This window comes from Fundulus heteroclitus, chromosome 11 (genome assembly GCF_011125445.2).
Source record: "Fundulus heteroclitus isolate FHET01 chromosome 11, MU-UCD_Fhet_4.1, whole genome shotgun sequence".
Lineage (NCBI taxonomy): Eukaryota > Metazoa > Chordata > Actinopteri > Cyprinodontiformes > Fundulidae > Fundulus > Fundulus heteroclitus.
This window is the reverse complement of record NC_046371.1, coordinates 17,159,912-17,180,427: the sequence shown is the minus strand read 5'-3', so window position 1 is coordinate 17,180,427 and position 20,516 is coordinate 17,159,912. Positions and strand designations below refer to the sequence as shown.

At 38.1% G+C, this 20,516-nt stretch overlaps 1 protein-coding gene across 1 annotated transcript in view; it reads left to right on the top strand.

Moving 5' to 3' along the window:
* The window catches only part of LOC105915970 (replication protein A 70 kDa DNA-binding subunit), a gene marked incomplete in the record, with an annotated part of 82,309 nt that extends 61,999 nt beyond the window's left edge, over window positions 1-20,310 (top strand). The window contains 4 exon segments of the mRNA XM_036142990.1: window positions 8,310-8,486; window positions 8,634-8,741; window positions 8,927-9,013; window positions 20,073-20,310. Coding sequence (XP_035998883.1) covers window positions 8,310-8,486; window positions 8,634-8,741; window positions 8,927-9,013; window positions 20,073-20,174 — 474 coding nt within the window.
* Between the last annotated feature and the right edge of the window lie 206 nt (window positions 20,311-20,516).

The following is a 20,516-nucleotide window of genomic DNA, read 5'->3' as shown; positions in this document are numbered from 1 at the left end:
TTTTGTGTGCAAGTTAGAGCTTAGTTCCCAGTTCTTCTTGGATGTTTAGAGAACTAAATATCGATATTGGAGTCAGTCACGGCCCCCCACTCAATCACCGACCTGGGCCTTTTTAAATCCAGACTTTTAACGCTCAGTAACATTGTGACATTTTATTCCAGGTTTATAACTTGTAGTTATTCTTTTACCTGATTGATCTGTTTTTCAGTGATTTTTATAATTGTATTGTAAGGAACATTTGCTACCTGGGTGTCTGCTGTAAAAGGTTATATACTTTAATACATTAAATTTCACAGAGCAATTTTTGGTCTATCATCCAAAAATGGGATGGCGAATATTGATGCGCAAGTGCAAACCTGCAAAGTAATGGCTGTTGACTGAAACTGGCAGTCCAGGCAAAGAGAGTATTAATCAGAGAAGCAGCCCAGAGCTCCATGACAACTCTGGTGGGACAATCTGCTGACATGACAAGCATTAGCTGCAAATTAGAGTTTCTGTGTAGGTTTGTAAGAAAAACGCTGCTGAAAGAAATCTATAAATCCTATTTGGGGATTGTTAAAATCCATAGGAGACTGTAAACATGTGTAAAAAGGCCCTTTGGTCTGATCAGACCAACTTCAAACTTTCCTACATGCAAAGGTAATCTATCCCCCACGGTGAAACATGGTGGCGGTAGCATCATGCTGTGGTTATGCTAAATAAAGGCAAAATATTTGCTTACGGACATTTATAGCTTGAGCTGTTTATATGAAAAGAAGAAAATGCAAGTTGGTAAAGAGATGCTCCAAAAGACAGGTTTTAAATGCACTGAACGCAGATTCTGCAAAATCAGTCAGGGGCTAATTATAAATCTGCAACACACTCTTCAGATTTTCCTGCATGAAAAATTGGACATCCCTGTATCATTTTCTTTCCACATAACAGTTTTGCTGTTGGTCTTTAGCATAATGTTACAATCAAATTAATTAAAAGTTTTTGATTGTAATGTGACATCATGTATTCAAAATGTTTAAAGGGTATACAAATTCTTGGAAGAGATTGCAGATAAAGGCAGAGAAAAAAAAACTTCAGCAAAGAGCCTTTATTGGTAAAATGATGTGGAATTCATTTATAATGTTTTATTTCTGAAGAAGCAACCCCTGGTGAAGGTCCCACTGTTAACCGCAGCATCCGCCATCCTCAGGAACACTTAGCAAGGCCCTCATTTCTGCCACATCCACCCACCTACAGCCCACCAAGTCGCCTCCCCACTTCTTTAGCCTTCCAGTCCGCCCGCGTCCTCAAAATGTGATGAGGCAGGCATGCGGATGGAAACGTTGGAGCTGGGTGTTGACGGGAAGTGCGGCAGTTGCCTTAGGGGAAAATTCTGCTAATTAATAAGAAGGCCTTCTTTTACTAAGTGTTTCAGAAGGGTCGTTGGTGGTCGCTGGCATGGACGCTGAGTAGATGGATGGGTGGACAGATTAAGACAGCATGAGTCAGGATTGACCAGAGGGAGAAAAGTGACAGAGGGCTCTAAGTTTGAGTGACAGTAAATGTAGAGGTCATGGGGACGCAGCACAATCCCCCCCCCCCCCCTTTCCCCCTCCCATGAGGGAGCCAGGAAACACAATGGCCTTTTCACATTCAATGCTTTTACAAAACACTTTGCAAGGAATCGTGGTTTGCAGAGCAGCATTCCTCAGTACGTGTGTGATTTTGGCCCACATCCTAGAAGGAGTCTTTGATAGACTCATTTAGGCCAACATTAGTAATGAGTCTGGCCCAGCTCGAGCTTGTGTTTGTTGTTTAGTGTGCATTTTATGTTCTTGCTGTAATTCCTGGTTCTTTTTTTAAGGCCTGTTCTAGAGGAAAAAAAAATGCCCTCTGATGTATTGTTGGAAAAATCCGTTCTTTCTGGTTTCCTATATGCGCATGTAGATCGCATTTTCCTTCTGTGCTTTAAATTTGTGTATGCCTGCATGTAGGTGCATTCAAGGGTTGCCTCTTATATTGAGACATCCTTCAACTGCTGTGTGGTTTTCGTATTTATATTTATGGTAATGAAATGCCATGCTTTTCTACAGGATGAGAGGAATAGCCTTTTCCCCTCAGAATTAGCATTTCTTTCCTTTTTAGCTGTTGATTTTACCAGTGTGAGTTCTGCCGCCTAAGGTGCTAATATCTGTTTAAATTACAGCCACATCGCTGCATTTTAATTTGATCCTGTTTGACTGTTGCACACTTTAATTTGATTTTGTAACAGAAAAAAGTTTAGAGTCACTATAGCTGCATTGCACATGTAAATATTTGGTTGTTTGCATATAACCTTGTATGGTAGGCATGCATACTTGTCAGTTTGGTTGTGGGCATCTATGTATTAGCAAAACTTTTGTACTAGAGAGGGAGAAATTCATCTCGTCTTGCATCTCTTATGCAAAGGATTTTCTCAAACTCCCTTCCTGCTCTCTTTTTGAACTGTTCCAAGATTTTCTGGAAGTCAAATAGAGATGTTTAAACAGCATGCATGTACCAGCTGGACCGAATTGTTGGCAACAATTAGACATACAATGCCAAGTCGGGGTTTAATTTAATTTTTGATTTTATTATTTACTTTTGCAGCCTGTGCAGTTTATTCTGTTGCTCTATGCACATGATAAGCACGTTTTCTGTTTTTCATTCAAGGGTCTTTATGCGGTGTTGAAATATATGTAATTTGTCTTTGCCATTTCCCAAGTCTGGATAAGAAGAGGAAAAGATGTTTTGAGTACAGAAAATAAATATTGTTTAATCCAAACTCTTTCCAGGACATATAAGAGGGCAAATGAAAATTTCTCAAAAAAGAGGAGCATTTTTTTTTTCTTTTTTAACGGATCATATACAGGTGCTGGTCATATATTTAGAATATCATGAGAATGTTTTTATCCCAGTAACTCCGTTCAGAAAGTGAAACTTGTACATTATATTCATTAGACACAGACTGATATATTTCAAGTGTTTATTTCTTTTAATTTTGACGATTATTACTGACAATTAATAAAAAAAAACAAGTTCAGAATCTTAGAAAGCACTGTGAAAAGGTCCAACATCGAAGACACCTGGTGCCACACACTAGTCAGCTTTTTTTTACTGAAAACACCTGCAAAGGTCTTTAAATGGTCTCTCAGTCTAGTTCTGTAGGCGACACAATCACGGGAAAGACTGCTGACTTGACTCTTGTCCAACAGACGACCATTGACACCTTGCACAAGGAAGAAAAGACACAAAAGGTCATTGCTAAAGTGGCTGGCTGTTCACAGAGCTCTGTGTCCAATCACATAGGGTGAAGGGAAGGAAAAGATGTGGTGGAAAAAAAGCGTACACGCATACGGTACACTCACAAAAATATTTCCTCATCAGTCCCAATCATTCTATTCGGGTCTCCAGATCATTTCCATGGCTCAGCTGTATAAGAGCCAGCACACACAATGCTGCTTCGACAAACATTTGAAAAAGAATGGTCGACCTAAGGAGCTCACTGCCATCTCATCACAGTATCACGTTGAAATTCGCCCATGGAATAAGTTCAGTCGTGATATTTCTTCACTACTAAATATACCACATTGAATTTTTAGTGGTGTTATTGCAAAGTGGAAGCGTAGGAAAAACAGTAAGATGGATTAGGAATGGGCTCTCACTCAAGTTCAGATGTTTGTGAAAGCAGAAGAACTGTAATATAGTTTATTAAATATATGGAACAAAGAACAGTTTCACCTGCTGTGATTCATTTGACTTGCTTTTTGTTTTTTAGTATCATTAGTTGCCTGCCTCATTATTATGAGAAACAACTCTTTTTGAGGTAACAAAGTGATTTATTGAAAAGAATAAAAAGATCCTGTGTCGTCCCACAGTGGGAAAATTGAGGTGTAAAAGCACCAAGGGCCAAATTCACATCATAAGAACAAAACGCTGTACAGTTATTATAACTAGGACACTCAAGAAATTAAAGAAATGTGCAACTGAGTAGGATGATTTTAAGAAATATGCAAACCGTATATGTATATTCATGCATGTAAAATAGCAACAGACTATTTACAAGAATGAAAAAAAAAAACAGCAGAGATGATAAACATGTATTGAATTTTTTGGGAGCAGTGCTGGTCATAAACTCCAAAAGCTGCTGGCAGGCAGAGCTGTGATAATGCTCCTTTGTGTGTTTAGGATGCAGCAGTCAGTCACTGAAGGAGCTTTGCAAAAATGGAGTAGTTTTTATTTTTCAATAATTTACAGTTTCATCATTCGGTGTTGCTGAAAACTCACTTGGAGATAACCTGCCATAGTGACGCATTGGGTTTTGGAAACTCTGGCTCAATAGAAAAAAACTAGTCATCTAGCAATTGGAAGGTTGTGAGTTTAATTCCAGCTTTCAATACTAATTGTTGATGTGCTCTTGGGCAAGGAACTCAAAGTAAGGACTCCTACCAGCTTGCATGTCAGTTCATGAATCTGTGCTTTCAGTCCATGTACCATATAGGCTGTGATGGATATTTTTAACCTTAAGCAGCGTTGCTCTCATGTTTCTTGGATTTGAATAAATATTAACCTTTTATCGCAGGAATGTAGGCCTTGATATCTCCAGATAATTAGATATTTAAGTACTTATGATAACATTATAAGCTGGGAAGCTGGAGTTCTCATTATGTAAAGATGACAAGATGGCAATTCAGTGACGAGACAATAGAAAGCAAAGTCTTGTAGCTAATCTAGAAATGAAAGCAATAAATAAGCTTATCGACTTATTATCCTTGCATTAGATCACTAAATGAGCTTAAGATCTTATGTCTTATTGCGCTAAATTTACCAGACGTTAGCAAGCACAAGATCTTGCTTGATTAGTACAATGAGGCAAACAACCCGACTATTTATGGATTATTTTAAAAGCTTTCTAAATTTACAAAAGCATGATCTTTGAAAGTCTTTGACACATAGCAATATAAATTCAGATGAGACTTTGTCAGAGTATAACAGTTTAAGTTTAAGATTTGGATGTTTATTAACTCAAAGAGGATTTGGAGGTTGTTGCAGCTGCACTCATGGTCTGTCAAGGCTATTTTCAAGGGCGTTGGAAAGTAAGCAGATTAGATCAGATCCATGTGTTTGTGTTTACAATGTTAGAAAATGTAACGAAAATATGTTTCCATGATAGGCATCTAGGTTTTGACTTACTAACGAAAACTTGTGCACGTTCCTTACAGCCGCAGCTCAGGTGATACAAATGGGTTTGCTGCACATTTCAGGAGCTCTCAACGATTGAAGCACCTTGATACTAAACCTCAAACACTGTACAAAAAGATTTTCTGTTAAAATAATCTGGTTATTTTAAATGGAAAATATGTGGGAACGCTTCCAACTAACTCAGTTCCTTTTATTACGTTCCTGAAACTACTTCTATTGTTTTAATCTTTGTGAATTTACCTACTTATTTGGACGGATTTGACATAACAGTCGGTTTTGTGGCTGTTTTACCAAATACTGTTCCTGACACCCAATCATGTCAAATGAATGGATGGTCATGAACATTTACAGTACATGCAGGGTAAGATAGTTACACTTTACATTATTTTTTTTAGCATGCCTCATTAGTAAAGAGGTCCAAACCACTGAAGCTGACTGAATCACCAAATCTGTGATTTTTAACTGTGCTGTGGACTAGTGATTACTCACTGCGTTCCTGAGGCCTTCACCACCTGGCATCCATTTCATCTCACAAGATGTTGCCTCCTACATAACAAAAACTTTGGTGAGACATCTTCTTCCGCTCTATTCATTGAACACCTTATGACTTTGTAAACTTGGATGAGACGACCTAGGAGTAGGTTAAACGGATTTATGTCGGCGAGTAATGTTGTTCCTGGAAAACAGTAGACATAAAAGCATTCAATATATGCTTTAAAGTGTGCTACTTTAATAATATCACTTGCAAATGTTAATTGTTAGTGTGTAAATGTAAGAGAAACTGTCTCTCTAACTGTACTAAGGCCATATTTATAATTTTCTTTTTTTTTTTGCAAACTAATCATTTAAACTTGGCTCTTTATTTATGGTCGAATGAGCGACAAAAAACAAGAGCAGTCACATTAATTAGAATCTATGTAAATGGGTCTGCCACATTTCAAAATAGCAGACCTCTAGTATTGGTGTTACAAAACATCAGACCTACAGAGAGCCTTGGCTATCCGTGACAATCACTGTAATTTAGTATGTTGAGACGAATAATTTGGTTGACTACATTTTAGTGTTTACTCTGTTATTCTTCAAAGTAAACACCAATTAATCGTGTACTTCTTGCATACCTTGCTGAAAAAGCCTGTGACAGGAAACTTCTCCATGTGTTAAATATGATGTGAGCTTTAATTTATGCCGCCCATGTTTTCTGCCTCACTGAAGCTGCAATCAAAAACATACCAACTTAATATCCTAGTTTTATTTAACTCTAAGCCTCTTAAGTAGAAATCAGAGGGGTATTCTCTGAAATTTTAATGAAACAACTTAATTATAAGCCAGTCACATGGACTGCTACAGATAGTTTCATGTTTTAACATCTGCCAGCACCCAGCAAGACATGAACGGGGAAACTAAAAGCTCCATGGCTCTGATATTCTCAACAATTGGGTTTCCTTCCCCTTGTTTTGCATTTTGTGAATTACACAATGGTGTTGTCATATTAAATGATTATTTGTAAGGGACAATGTTTATTCTCTGGTAAATTAAACAAGTTCATTGATTTCATTCACATTTTAGAGGGTTTGGGTTTTGAATTTACTCTTTTACACTTAAAACTATTCTTTCTAAATCTTATATTCAATAATCTGACTGTGAGCCTTGGTCATATTCCATTAATGAAGATCAAACATTCACTTAAAACTTAATCAAACATGTTTTAGCTGTATCAGCGATTTTCCAGTCAGAATTTTGTGTTTGTGACAAATGCAACTGCAGCAGATCCAATTTTACAAAATATGTGTATGGGTCGAACTAGACATGTTGGTTACCCTGAATTTACACCTAAAATATAGTTTAATCCCGCTGTTCTTGTTATTTTTAAGCAAATGTTTTAATTCTTCTCTCAGGACAGGCAAACAAAAATAAATTACTATAACAACACCCAGGCTAGGTTCTGATTGTGTAACATAGACAGAGAAGAACAACCTTTTAGGCATAGCTAATGTCTTGCCAAAAAGAAACACAACTGTTGTAACTAGTTTTTTCTTTGACAGATCCTGGAAATAAACTTTTTCTACAGTCTATCAGAGTCATAGCATTGGGGTTCAGAAAAAAAAAAAAAAACTGTAAACTTGGAGATGCACCGGTCGGACCTTTTCTTTGACCCACTGTGACCTGCCAATATATATATGGGCTGTTTCCAATTTAAAAAAGAACTCTAAACATGGCCCTAACAATGCTGAGCAGTCAATAAATATTTTAACAAAGAGCAGACCGAGTCACACCGTGTGTTTGAGAGAGCAGTCACTATAAAACAAGAAGACTATGAATACGGGGGTAACATTTTGAACAGTCTTAAGCGTCTGATGTTTTCTATTATTTGGTTAGCATTACTCAAGCAGTAAGTCTCCTTGACAATGTAGATCCTTAGAATCAGCTTTATTGGCCAAGGTAGTGCACAAACAAGGAATCTGACTTTTGTATCAAGCGCTCACAGCGTGCAGTCATTAAGAATACATACATAGATTAAGAATAAAAGGAAAATGATGTACTTCTATGTACTGCTAATTTGTATATAAAAAGAAGCAATTCACAAGAGAGTAGCTGACTACTCTGGCTGTAAGAAGTTCATTGTGTTGATGGGAGAGACCACCTGGGGGAAGAAACTGTCTGTAGTGGCTGGTTTTTCCAAATAGCGCTCTGTAGTACCGACCTGCGGGTAAAAATCCGAACAGTTTATGTCCAGGATGTGTGGGATCTGTAGAAATATTGGCTCCTCCTTTTTTTGACCTTAGACCGTTTTGTTTGAATAACTTCTTACATTTCAGTTCTTTCTTTATCCGACAGAGTAAAGATTCAACTTTTGAGTCAAAGCTATACAGTAACTGTATCTACACTGAACTAGGTTTGTTGTCAGCACAGCTTGGCAGAAGTTCTCTATAGTGCGTTCATTGATTGTAAATAAAAGCTTTTATTTTTCCATTTTGATTAACTATTTTTCAAGTTGGATTACTCCTCCGTGAGGCATAAAATGACAGCAACTTAATTACTGTCTGTTTTTATTCCTCGGGCTGTTTTTCAACAATAATTGTATGTCCTTTCTCTGTGTCATCTTTGTATCTTTTCAGGCGGAGTATTTTAGCTGCGTGGCGACAGTAGTATACATGCGTAAAGAGAACTGTTTGTACCAAGCCTGTCCATCTGCGGACTGCAACAAGAAGGTCATCGACCAAGAGAACGGTTATTACCGCTGCGGGAAGTGTAACAGAGAGTACCCCAACTTCAAATATAGACTCCTACTTTCAGTGAGTACGGCGCACATACGGGACTAACATCATTAATGCTTGTCAAACACGCAGTGATTGTTCTCAGTGATGACACGAGCACACAGTCAGACAAACGGAAGTAACATTTTGCCTCTCCATCATCTCCCTCGCTGTCTTGACTCCCAGGCTAACTTGGCCGACTTCGGGGATAACCAGTGGGTGACATGCTTCCAGGAGACAGCCGAGGTCCTGCTGGGTCGCAGGGCAGAAGAGCTGGGACAGCTCAGAGAAACAGTGAGCCTCTGTCACACACACACACACACACACATGCAGTCACACCAAGGGAGAAGCTGCCACACACCGTTCTTCTTAACAGTTTCGCCCAGGAGGCCTGACTGTAACGGACTGCTTCCTTTTAGAGTCATCACCACAGTCTGTTTTCCTCTTAATGTGTCTGTTTTTGCTTGTGTATTCCCAAGGACGAGGCTGAGTTTGAAAAAGTTTTCCAGAAAGTCAACTTCACAACCCACATCTTTAAAAACCGGGTCAAGTTGGAGACGTACAATGTAAGTAGCAACAAACCAACAGCAGCATATGATGCAAAGGAATTCATTATTTTCCATCTTGTAAAACTGCAAAATCTAACAATACATCCTAACTAAAAGCTGTAGTTCCCTGTTCTGAACAAATACCTCAACTCATGTCTGAAAATCATTTTAAAACTTAATTTATTTTAGCAATATTAATTCAGTAGTTGAAAACCATATTGAAAGAATATTTTCCTTAATAGTCCCAGAGAGGGGAAAGTTGTCTCCTCCTTATATCCCATCCCTGAGGGAGCAATGTGCTGCCACATTGAGTGCCACAGAGGGAGCAATCTGTGGTAAAGGGTCTTCCTCAGGGGCCCAGAGTGGCAGGTTGAGTTTCGACCCAGCGACCTTTGCATACTTTCCAACATGCAAACGCCCAAGTCCCTAACCACTAGGCCACCATTCCTCCATATTATAAGGCTTTATTCAACACAGAGTGATTAACTGGACTTGATAAAACACAGAGGAGAAACAATAGCAGATGTCTGTGCATTACTGTCTGTGGAAACGTCAAACTGGACCCCAAGAACCTTGGAATCGGCCCCTCTTAACTCTATCCCCAGACTCCATGGGTTGAGACAGGCGTCTCCTCAGTTGTCTGAAGTTGTTCTTTTGACACCTGAGCAACAGTCCAGTCCTTTTTATCCCTAGCCCAGGTTAGAAACTTCTGATGTTATTCATCATTCAGCAGTGGCTAAACACAACAAATAGGAGCGGTGTAGTGCATGACCTGCCTGCATTTCTGCCTGCACTGACTCCAGCTCTGGACAATGCCTTGTCTGCACAGCTTGTCAGGCTTTTTTAAATATAAGCAGGTTTTGTAACAAATGTAACAAGATGCTGTTGGAAATAAAATTGTTAAAAAACACCTATAGTATATAGATCTGAAATTTTTTTCCAATCTGTTTCATTCTTTTGATGAAAACACCTTTTATGTGGGTTTTTTCTTCAGATGAAATTTCATTTTTATGTTTAGTTGGCTCACTAGATCATACCCAGTGTCAGTACTGTAAATAGGTCGAGTTTTTTTTTTAAAACTCTTTAAGTAAACAACAAGAGGCTTAAATAGAAGGCATCCAGACTTTTGTTGCCAAAACCGTTGGTTGCTCAACTGCAAGCCCCCAGAATTGACAAAGACTCCTGGATGGATGCCAAAACCTTTCCACAAAACTTGGCGAACGGCCGGTTGCCTTCGGTTTTAAACCTGTTTTAGTTTCTGTGACTCACACAAATGAGAATCCGAACAGGCATGTTTCTTTTGTAAAAAAGAAAAAGAAAAAAAAAGAACTTTTATTGTATTGTGTCGGGCAATTTCTGGGACTAATGGATAGACTAGCTGTTTTACAGGTGAACAGGATTGGCCAATTTTCTGCTTGACCGGTTTAACCACGAAAGGCCGCTACAACATAGATTTATTTCTGCAAATGTGCCGAAGTTAAATGGCTAGTTAACTCTAGTATTAACAGCTCTTCAGTGCTGAGAGAGAAAAAAAGTGAAACATCGTTAGATTATCAGTTACATTGGTACAGTTTTCAATGTAACAAGAAATTACATTAAATATTTAATTTTCTCTTAATGTCACTCTTTGAAAAAATATCTTCTTTGAAATGCCCAAATTTGAAGTTAAACTACATCAATGTATCTTTAGTGTTGATGGCCAGCATAGATCTACAAAAGAGTTACATTTTATCTATCTTTTGTCTTTTACTGAGCTACACTTCCAAGGTTGTAAAACCACCAAACAAGATGCACAAACATGATGTAATCACAAAACACTGTCAGTCACACAACATAAACTCAGAATCATTTCAATTAGTAACAGAGCGACGGGGGAGTTGCTTTGTAGCCAGTGCACTTTGGATCGCTGAAAACAAATACAGCTGTGGATTCATTTCTCTTAATTAGGCACTAATTTGCATTTAGCTATTGTCTATCTAAGCCTAATTAGCCTAATTATTCAAAGGCCAAATTGGCTCTAAGGGCACATACTGGGAGGAGCGATTAAGATTCTGATTTATCTCTGAAGGATCTGTGTCTTGACCTTATGAAACCCCGCAAGCAGTCTTATGCAGTTTTATTCCAGTCCTTCAATTTATAAAATAAGAAATACATTTCTAAAGGTATCACTCCCAGTGAAAGAAAATGTTCCTAGTAAAGCCTCTAAAGACCAAACATTACAATTATGGAGCCTTTTTTGGCAGAATAAGACTTAGATTTTACAGCAAATGTCAGTGCATTACCAACAGATGCTAATGGAAATTATTTTCTTTAAAACACACAATACATAAATGTCAGTCATACCAACATGCAGAAACTTTTGGCTTTTATTATAGGCTTAACAGTGGTGCTGCACAAAAGTTAATCTTCAGGAATTCATGAAAGAAAAGTGGTCAAGACACCACATATTTTCCCACGTGGTAACGAATGTCTGCTGACCCAAGGCGACTCAGCTCTTTTTCAATCTGTATGCTTATGATGGGTAGGATGTCCTGGAATCTGTCGAGTGCTTCGTTGGTAAAACCATGCAGTGCAGGTGCGGTTCACATACCCGTACTTTATGGCTGTCTTCCCACATTGACTACACTGAATTAAAGCTGCTTGATATTAACAAAAAAAGCAACATAATTAATGTTTTTGGTGAAAATTGAAAACAATTACTTGACACAACACGAGCATTGATTGTAGTTAAAGACTACATTAAGGGTATGCTTGTAAATGAGAAAATGAACCAAATAATTGTATTAATATTTAGTTTTTGTCATGACTTGTTTTTGAAATACAATTATTTACAATAATTTCATTTGATTGATTGCACAGTGTAACGTGTTTTGTAATAAATAAAAAATAACATTGTTGTAGTAAATTAATAACAGCAAAGCATCAATGTCTTCAAAGCCTACTTAGTTATTTATATATTTGAGGACGACACGAGATGCGGATGTTTAAAAATAGATGGTAAATTAGTTTCTGTCTAATTACCTACAAAAAATAACGTTTTATGTCAGATGCACCAACAGTCCGCCGCCCCCAATAAACAAACACATACATACACCTTCATCAAACTATAGCAACTTATTTATTTTGCATAGAGTGAATTCAAAGGGCTCAGAACAGATGCATAAAACAAACACCAATACTAAAACTGCTTTTTAACTCCTAGATTTGATAGGTAACAGGGACAAAAAAAACTCAAATTGTCAATTGATTTTGTCACAAAGTATTTAGTTGGACCAGTAGCTGCATGTTACCACTGCTCATAACTTCTGTGGTCACTTAGCCACCTTTCTCGGCTCTCTCCTCAGGTCACCAATATGCATATCAGAGTGAGTCAGCATTAACCTTTTTTTTCCGTAAAGGTCTCCTTCATCATGGAAACCTTTAATGGACATTGTAGGCTGGGTTAAAATTGTTACTCTGATAGTGTACTACTACTGCAAGATGTGGTTTTTACGGTGTGTTGTAACTTGCTGTGCATCACATCTATGTTCTGTTGTGGTTACTCACCATTTCATCTTGAAGAAGTAATAATTAGGGAGGGAAGGTAGTTTTGTTGGGTATTGTTTTTTTCTCTCCCCATATGTCCACTTCAGAGAACCAGAGCCAAATCAAACAAAGTGGATAGAAATGTAGCCCAGAAAGGGGCCTTGATAAGGACCTAGTGCCTTTTGAATTGAACCGTAACCAAAGGTGAAGTTTTGTGATAGAATAAAAAATATCCTTTATTGTCCAACAATGGAGAAATGTTTTTTCTCCACTGTTGAAACATTTATTCTTTTTAAAAAGTAGACCTTACAGTAATGGTGAATTTACCAAAGAAAACTAATTATTTAAAATGGCATACATAGATTAAAGAAATGTGCCACTGAGTAATGGTGTTTTTTTTTATGTAAAAAACCTGCATGTGTATTTATGTACAAAAAATAGATTATTTACATGAAATGACAAAAAACTGTGCAGAACAGCAGGAACTAGGGCTACAACTAACAATTATTTTAATAATCAATTAATCGGTTGATTATTTTTACTATTAATCAATGAATCGGACAAATAAAACAGTTTTATTTCCACTTCTTTTTTCCAAAATAGAATATTTGGACTGAAAGCAAATTGGGGCACAATAAAATAAGAGCAGATTCTTTCAAGAATCAAAAAGGATGTTAGATATTTAGTACTTTTTATTTCTTTTGAGAGTTTTACATTATTAACGTCCTTTAGGGATGCTTATGTCTCCTCTTTCCGAGAGCTTTTTTTAAATTTGGGTCTGCCTCTTATCACTGTGAGTGTCTCACCAAAATTTCATTTTGGTTACATAACAATTATAAAGACTCTTGAAAAGTTAGTTTAGAGCCCTGCTCCTCTCTCCCATAGAGTACCTTCATTCATACTTAAAACGTAAAGCTTAATTAACAAGTTATTACCATCAGAGTGAAATTTTATTTCGATTCAGAGGCCGGTTTATGATCCGAAATCCGATCTGCGTCCATCTAAACACTTGTTCCGATTAACCCATGAATTCACTGCGCATGTATGTTGAGGATGGAGCTGCCACGCTGTGTAGCACAGAACATTTTGGGATGATCATCATTTCCTCTCTCTCTCTCTCTCTCTCTCGCTCTCTCTCTCTCTCAACAGCAACATTATGAGTTGTCAACCATCTCAGAACCTGGTGCGTGTCAATTCTATACACTCAGAACAGTCAGAACGAACACATCTTTGCGCTTCTTGTTGTTTTCTTCCGCGTGAAAAAGTACAAAACATTTACGGTTGTTTTATGAAAATTCATCAACTCTGCTAATGTCAGAGACTTTCTACTTTGAATAAATCTTGGTGTAAGTAAACACACATCATGATCACATTATTTGATTTTGCCCATATAACCCATATAGTTGGCCCATATAAACGATGCATTGGGAATACTTTCTTTCCTTTTAATCGAAACACATGTCAATCCGATCAGGGAATGTTGCGCATTTAAACATACTCCTGTCATTAACAAGCTAACAGCCGCATTAGACAAACTATCAGACTGACATTATGGCTCAGTTATAGTTGTGCTGCAGGGTGCCACGCAGGACTCCGCTCACAGTCCCTGAGCCAAGCGCTGTCGGGGTTTCCTCACTATGATACGGAAGAAACGTAAGATATTGTAATGACTTACCCTGCTGTTGAGCTCCCATCACCCCTCTCAATGACTCCATGTTGTTTCCCCTCCTGTATCATTACTGTGGAGCTCTTGTGCCACGTCAAATCTTGCATGTTATTTTTGGTTTTGTGAAGCGCAACGTGCTCCCTATCTTTAGAGAACGTAGTTCGAGCTTTGTTCTCTGTGTCGTCATCAGCAGAATTTACTACAAAAAAAGCAGCGTTTGAAAATACCTCCTCGCTGTGTTCAACTCGCTTCTGCAGCCAGTCAGCATTGACGACCGGCTGCAGGTGAGGTAAACGGCTCCACGACATGGCGAGTGACGCATTAATCACGTGACACAACGAAACGATGATGAAATTCGTTGCCAACACTATTAATTGTCGAAATTTATTTATATTGTATCGATTTTATAGATTCGTTGTTGCAGCCTAGCAGAAACATAAACATTTTGTGTGGAGCAGTGATGGTTATAAAGTCTTAACAGCTGCTGGGAGGAAGGATCTGCGATAGTGCTCCTATGTGCACCTAAGATCCAGCAATAGTCTGTCAGTAAAGGCGCTCTCCAGCTCTGCAACAGCCACTTGTATGGGGTGAGATACACTGTCCAACAGTACATTTATTTTAGCCAGAATGCCTCCACTGGGTTTAGGGGGCGTCCTAGGACAGAGTGGGTCGTCCTAATGAGTTTATCCAGCCACTTCCTCTAAGCTACAGATAAGCTACTGCTCCAACAAACTTTGCCAAAGAATAGTTAAAAAGCCCTCAGGTGCGCCTCCAGCACTCCAAAAGATCTCAGTCTCCACAGCAGGTAGAGGTTTTGCGAGATTTTACACAATTTGCATAAAAGATTATTATAAAAATAGAAAGAAAGTTGTCTACAAAACAGTCAGTTCCATAATTTGTGAAGCAACATGGAATAAGGAACGGAAAACATGTTTAAAAAATAGATTCAGAAAAGAAAAATTCAGGGCGGAGGGAGACCTGCTGAAACAGGCTGCCTGTTTGTGCTGGAAGTTGGTTTTTGTGCAGGGTTTCAAACATGTGAACCATATATCCAGGTTTGCATACTGTGTATCTGAATACATTCATTTCCCAAGGGACAGATTTTTCTTCTTGTAACAGACTGGCAATGGAGAGCCACGCACAGACGTAACATTTCAACAGAAAATTCAGCCGTTTCACAGTTACATAATAAGGTTTGTGAAAATAAAAGTAATTTACATAATCAATGTGATATATCCCTTAAAAATTGCTAAGCATCTCAGTTGCTTCATTCTCTAACATGTGGCTGACAGTGAGCACTTGAGACAGGCTGGACAAACATATCAGCAGAGACAGTAGGCTGCCAGCTATTGACATCATTCTTAATTTGGAAAGATGTGAGGGTTTTGCTTTTTTTTAAAAAGAGAAATGGGCGACATGTGGTGCAGAACCACAAATAATATGCCTTTTAGTGTCATTTGAGGACAACTTGGAGCTCCAGTAATGTTCAGGGTGGGACCAATTTTCCTAAATCCTGAGGTAGCGGATTTCCGACTAATAAAACTGTAAGATTCATTAAGGTCAGTGGGAGCCGTTCATTTCTGCAGACATTACTGTGGCGAGGTATTATCTGCAGTGAGCATTCTCTGCTCTGTTATGCAGGTTTTTCTGAAGGAATCTTGGGCTGTGTAATTACGTTGTTTAGCACGGTGCAGCAGCTTATTCATTTTCCGTGAGGTTGTGACACGTGTTTTAATAAATTGGTTTGTTGTGTCTTGGCTTTGTGTGAGCTTATGTGTGCGTTTTTCCTCATGTTTTGTCCTCGTGCCAGCCAGCATCCAGGCGTTTTTTTTTTTTTTTTTTTTTTCATGAGAAGGCCAACTTCACACCAACCTGTGAAATACAGTTAGAGAAAATGTTTGGCTGCGAAGAATGTTTTTGCTTTTTGTCCAGAAATATTAGTCACAGCACATATCAGTCACATCATTTAAACAACCGTTTTTGTTAGAGAAGATGTCACCTTTTGTTAACTGAAAATTGCCCCTTTTTGTTCAACTTTTCTTGCTTTAGAAGCTTGCAATTAAAAATGTTCGATAGGAGTGTGAAACTGCGAATATTAAACACGTCCCTACTACCCAGTTTGCACGCTGAACTGCTAATGAATTTGCTTTGAGTTGTTTTGTTTTTAATCCCCTGTGATAACGACTGTGATCAGAACAGAAAGGAGATCTTTGTCATGATGTCTTCACAAGAAAGTCTTATAATTAGAGAATATAAGTGAGCTGAACTAGCTTAGAAAAAACGGAAGATAAAATCTGATTTTGAGGTTTAGTGGAAATTCTTGAAGATGAATAGCAAGTTATTTTTTATTTTTTTTGCACATTTCATCTCAGCATACAGTCTTTGTACCCTTTATCTTGAAAGGGCCTAAATAGGCAAGTTGGAACAGGTTTTTCTCTCTGTTAGACTAATTTATAATGGCAGAAACGCAGACTGGACATTCTGCTTTTTTCCTTTCAGAGATGGAAAATGTCACCTTTCACGCTCTGTTCCCTCAACAAATTGTAGTCATCATGAAGGTGTTCACAGTTCACAGGTTGGACGCCACCTTAGACCGAAGTCAGGTCACTTTCAGATTATCCCCATTTTATTCCAGTTGAGAAATAATCAAAGGTCTTTTTATGATACTCTATAGGAACTCATTTAGCTGTATACTCATCAGTGTGGAGTTAAAGCAGATAAGCGGGTTTTCTTCTAAAGTCCTTTGTTTGGAAAGGAGAGAATTGCATCTGAATTTTTATTTGCAATGTTCTGCGTAAAGGTGTTTTGTTATGCATTTTTTCCCCTACCCTTTTTATATCCCACCAATTGACTGGAAATATCTTCTGAGGCCATTTCACTCGTGGGATCAGTGAAAAGCAGCCACACTAGGGGAACCTCCACCAGAAACAGGCTTTGTAGATGTAGAAGTATACATCTTCCACAACAAACCGGGCTTTGATGGGACAGTAAAGGGAGTAGTGTCAGGAGTAACTTGTATGAGAAAGAAAAACCGGGAGTATGCATAGTTAATGACAGCAGTAGCGCTGCCAAAAGCTCTGTCCAGGATGGAGGCACAGCTAAATACAGAAGAGCTGAGCCAGGTGTACTTTTAATTTGAAAGAAAATGGAGGGTACACATAGTTTATGGCAGCAATAGTGTTATCAATTACTTCATTCGAGGAAGAAACACAGCTGTACACAGAAGCACTAACAATTAGGAATATGTATAAACAATAGTTTTATCGATGGATTTGTCCAAGAAAGACAGCTGAGCAGTTTTTTTACTGGTTTTGCAAGCGGAGCAAATGTAATCTACACACAGTCAAACATTTCCAGGACAATACGGCACAAGTCACAAGAGCAAGTGGTTGCAGACTTTGAGTAGTGGACCACCAGGCTTTAGCTCCTCTATAGTGTTAGAGTGAAAAGTGATTCCTGACATGAAATTTATTGTCTTAAATTTAAGGTACGTCTCCTATAATTTGATGGTTTGAAAAAAGATCCATGTTTTTTTTTTGTCACATTTCAGAAAGTTTATATTATTTACACAAGGTGAAATATTTCAAGCCTTTATTTCTTGTAATTTTGATTATTATGGTTTACACACAATGAAAACCTAAAATTCAGTCTCCCAGAAAATTAAATATTAAATAAGATCAACAAAAAAATGTATAATATTTTAAGCAGGATCGACAGGTTTCTGAAAACTGTCCATTTCTATGCACTTTATACTTGGTTGGATTACTGCATCGATGGAGCGTGGCATGGAGGCGATCAGCCTGTGGTATAATGGGAGTCCAGGTTGCTTTGATAGCGACCTTCAAGTCATCTGCATTGTTGGGTCTGGTGTCCCATCTGTGTCGTCATGGAATCTCTGTGGGGTTCAGGTCAGCTGCTGGCCAATCAAGCACAGTAACACCATGGTCGTTGTTGTGGGAAACAATGATCGTCACATCAGATCGTTGATCCAACTTTCGGTACCTTTACCTTTAGTGGGCAGGTGCAAAGTCCTGCTGGAAAATAAAATCAGCATCTCCATAAAGAATGTCAGCAGAAAGAAGCATGAAGTGCTCTAAAATGTCCTGGTAGATAGTCCACTGTGGCAACATAGCCAACCACAGCAGATGACATGGCACCCCAAAGCTTCTCTGACTATAGAAACTTAACACTGGGCATTAAGCAACGAGGATTTTGGGCCTGTCTACTGTTTCTCCAAGCTCTGAGACTGATTTCCAAATGAAATACAAACTTTACTTCCATTTGAGAAAGAAGACTTTAGACCACTGAGCAACAGTCCAGTTTTTCTTCTCCTTAGCCCAGATAAAACGCTTCCTCAAATTCTTGAATGGATTCTCTTGGCAAACCTCTGAAGAGTGTAGTTCTATTGCTGCCGCACCTTTTCCCATGACACTTCTTCCTTCTACTAAATGTTCTGTTAATAGGCTTGGATACAGCACTTTTTGAACGCCCAGCTTCTTTGGCATTGATCTTTTGTGGCTTATCCTCCTTTTGGAGGGTGTCGATGTCTTTTGAACATGTTGGGTCAGCAGTCTTCCTCATGATTGCATAGGTCCCAAAGCATAGAAATAAATTTAAAGAGCGATTAAAAAGAGGAGGATAACTTTATAGCACATTACAATAAAAAGATACAGAGTCACCAAACTGTGAAAAATGACATCAGCAGCTGACTATCAAAGAACAATACTTTTCTACCAAATAACTCCTGACATTTATTTGAAAGTGCCTTTTTTATTTGCATATGCACAAAAAATGTATCTAATAATAATAATAATTCATGGGTTTCTGCAAAAATGAATTTTATGTTTTTTTTTTTAAAAAGGCCATTTTTTTACCTGTATTTTTGAATAAGCTAAAGCTGATGGAGCCGTCAACCTTTACTGTTTTAGGAAAGTGCAGTTTGTGCTGGATTGCTTTTCAACAGACGGTGAGTTAAATGAGTCATGCCGGTGCTACGAGGCATTACAAAAAGACGAAAATCATCTGAAAAAGTCTCCCTAACTTTTGTTGACATCGCAGCTGTACCTGCAGAAAGTTTGTTGGCCTGAAAATGCAAACACACGCACACCTGGATTTGTTTAATAGTTGTTTTTCTAAAATAAGCTCGGATTGCTAATTAAAGACTTGCTTCGTTTTCTGAGGTCAAAACAGTTAAAGTGCAGGATCTAGTGTCCTCCCAGAGCTTTTAATTAAAACATGCAGCTTGTTGAGGCAGTTTGCCACATTAGCTAATTATTGTTAACTGACTTGTATGCAGTTTTTTTTTGCCAAAGTACGAGCTTTGATGATGAACAAAGGCTGGTACAATCTGTCTTCGCTTCATCGCTTACTTATTGTGAGTTTCTCACATTTCCCTCTCATTAGCACAGTTTTTGTAACATTTTGCAGACATAAGAGAGGAACTAAGCAATGCATATCAAAACTATCATGTTATATACCTAATAATCATGCAGCTCTGCATGAGCTAACTGTGTAATGGCTCATGTTTGCAAAGAGCACGGAAATATGCTCTGCTGGATGTTTATGATGTGCTTCGAGGCTAGCAGTAGAATTTCTTTACTTGTATGGGAAAAAAAAGTGTTTTGAACGACATTCCCCTTTAACCCGTTCAGTTTAAGATATTAAAACTGTTCATATTTTTTATATATATATATATATATATATATATATATATATATATATATATTTATTTATTATCAGCTAGGAACAGTCGTTAGAGTTTGGCAACTTCCAAACTTATCCACGGTTTGGAATTATGCTCCGATCCGTCTTTAAATACTCACGATTAATGATGCCTGTGTAAGCCATGTTTCCAGTCTTAATTTGAGCCTTTTCTTTGGTCCTCAGGACGAGTGTCGAGTGAAAGTGACGGTGATGGAGGTGCTTCCTGTCAACCACAGAGAATACAGCAGGAGGCTCATCAGTAACATCCATAAATTGGCACGCTGAGATTTGGTTCCTGTCACCCAAATGGCTGCCTGATAATTACTCGTGTCTACGTTTGATTTCTGACTGGTGTGGGACTTTTTCCAACTTTGAGACAATATATCTGATAGAGGGGCAGTTTGTGAAATGACAGCTGAGAGCTTGTTGCTTCATCTTCACTGGGCTCAGATCTTAACACACCGATGAAGAGGTTATCAATAGCATTTTCTTTACATACAGGAGTTTGATTTAAAGAAATGTAACTTAATTTGTGCAATTTGTATTTTTTTTTTCATCCAGTGTGTCGTGTATTTATACAGCGCACCATTTTCTCTTTATGGAGCGACTCATTTTGGTTTAAAGCAT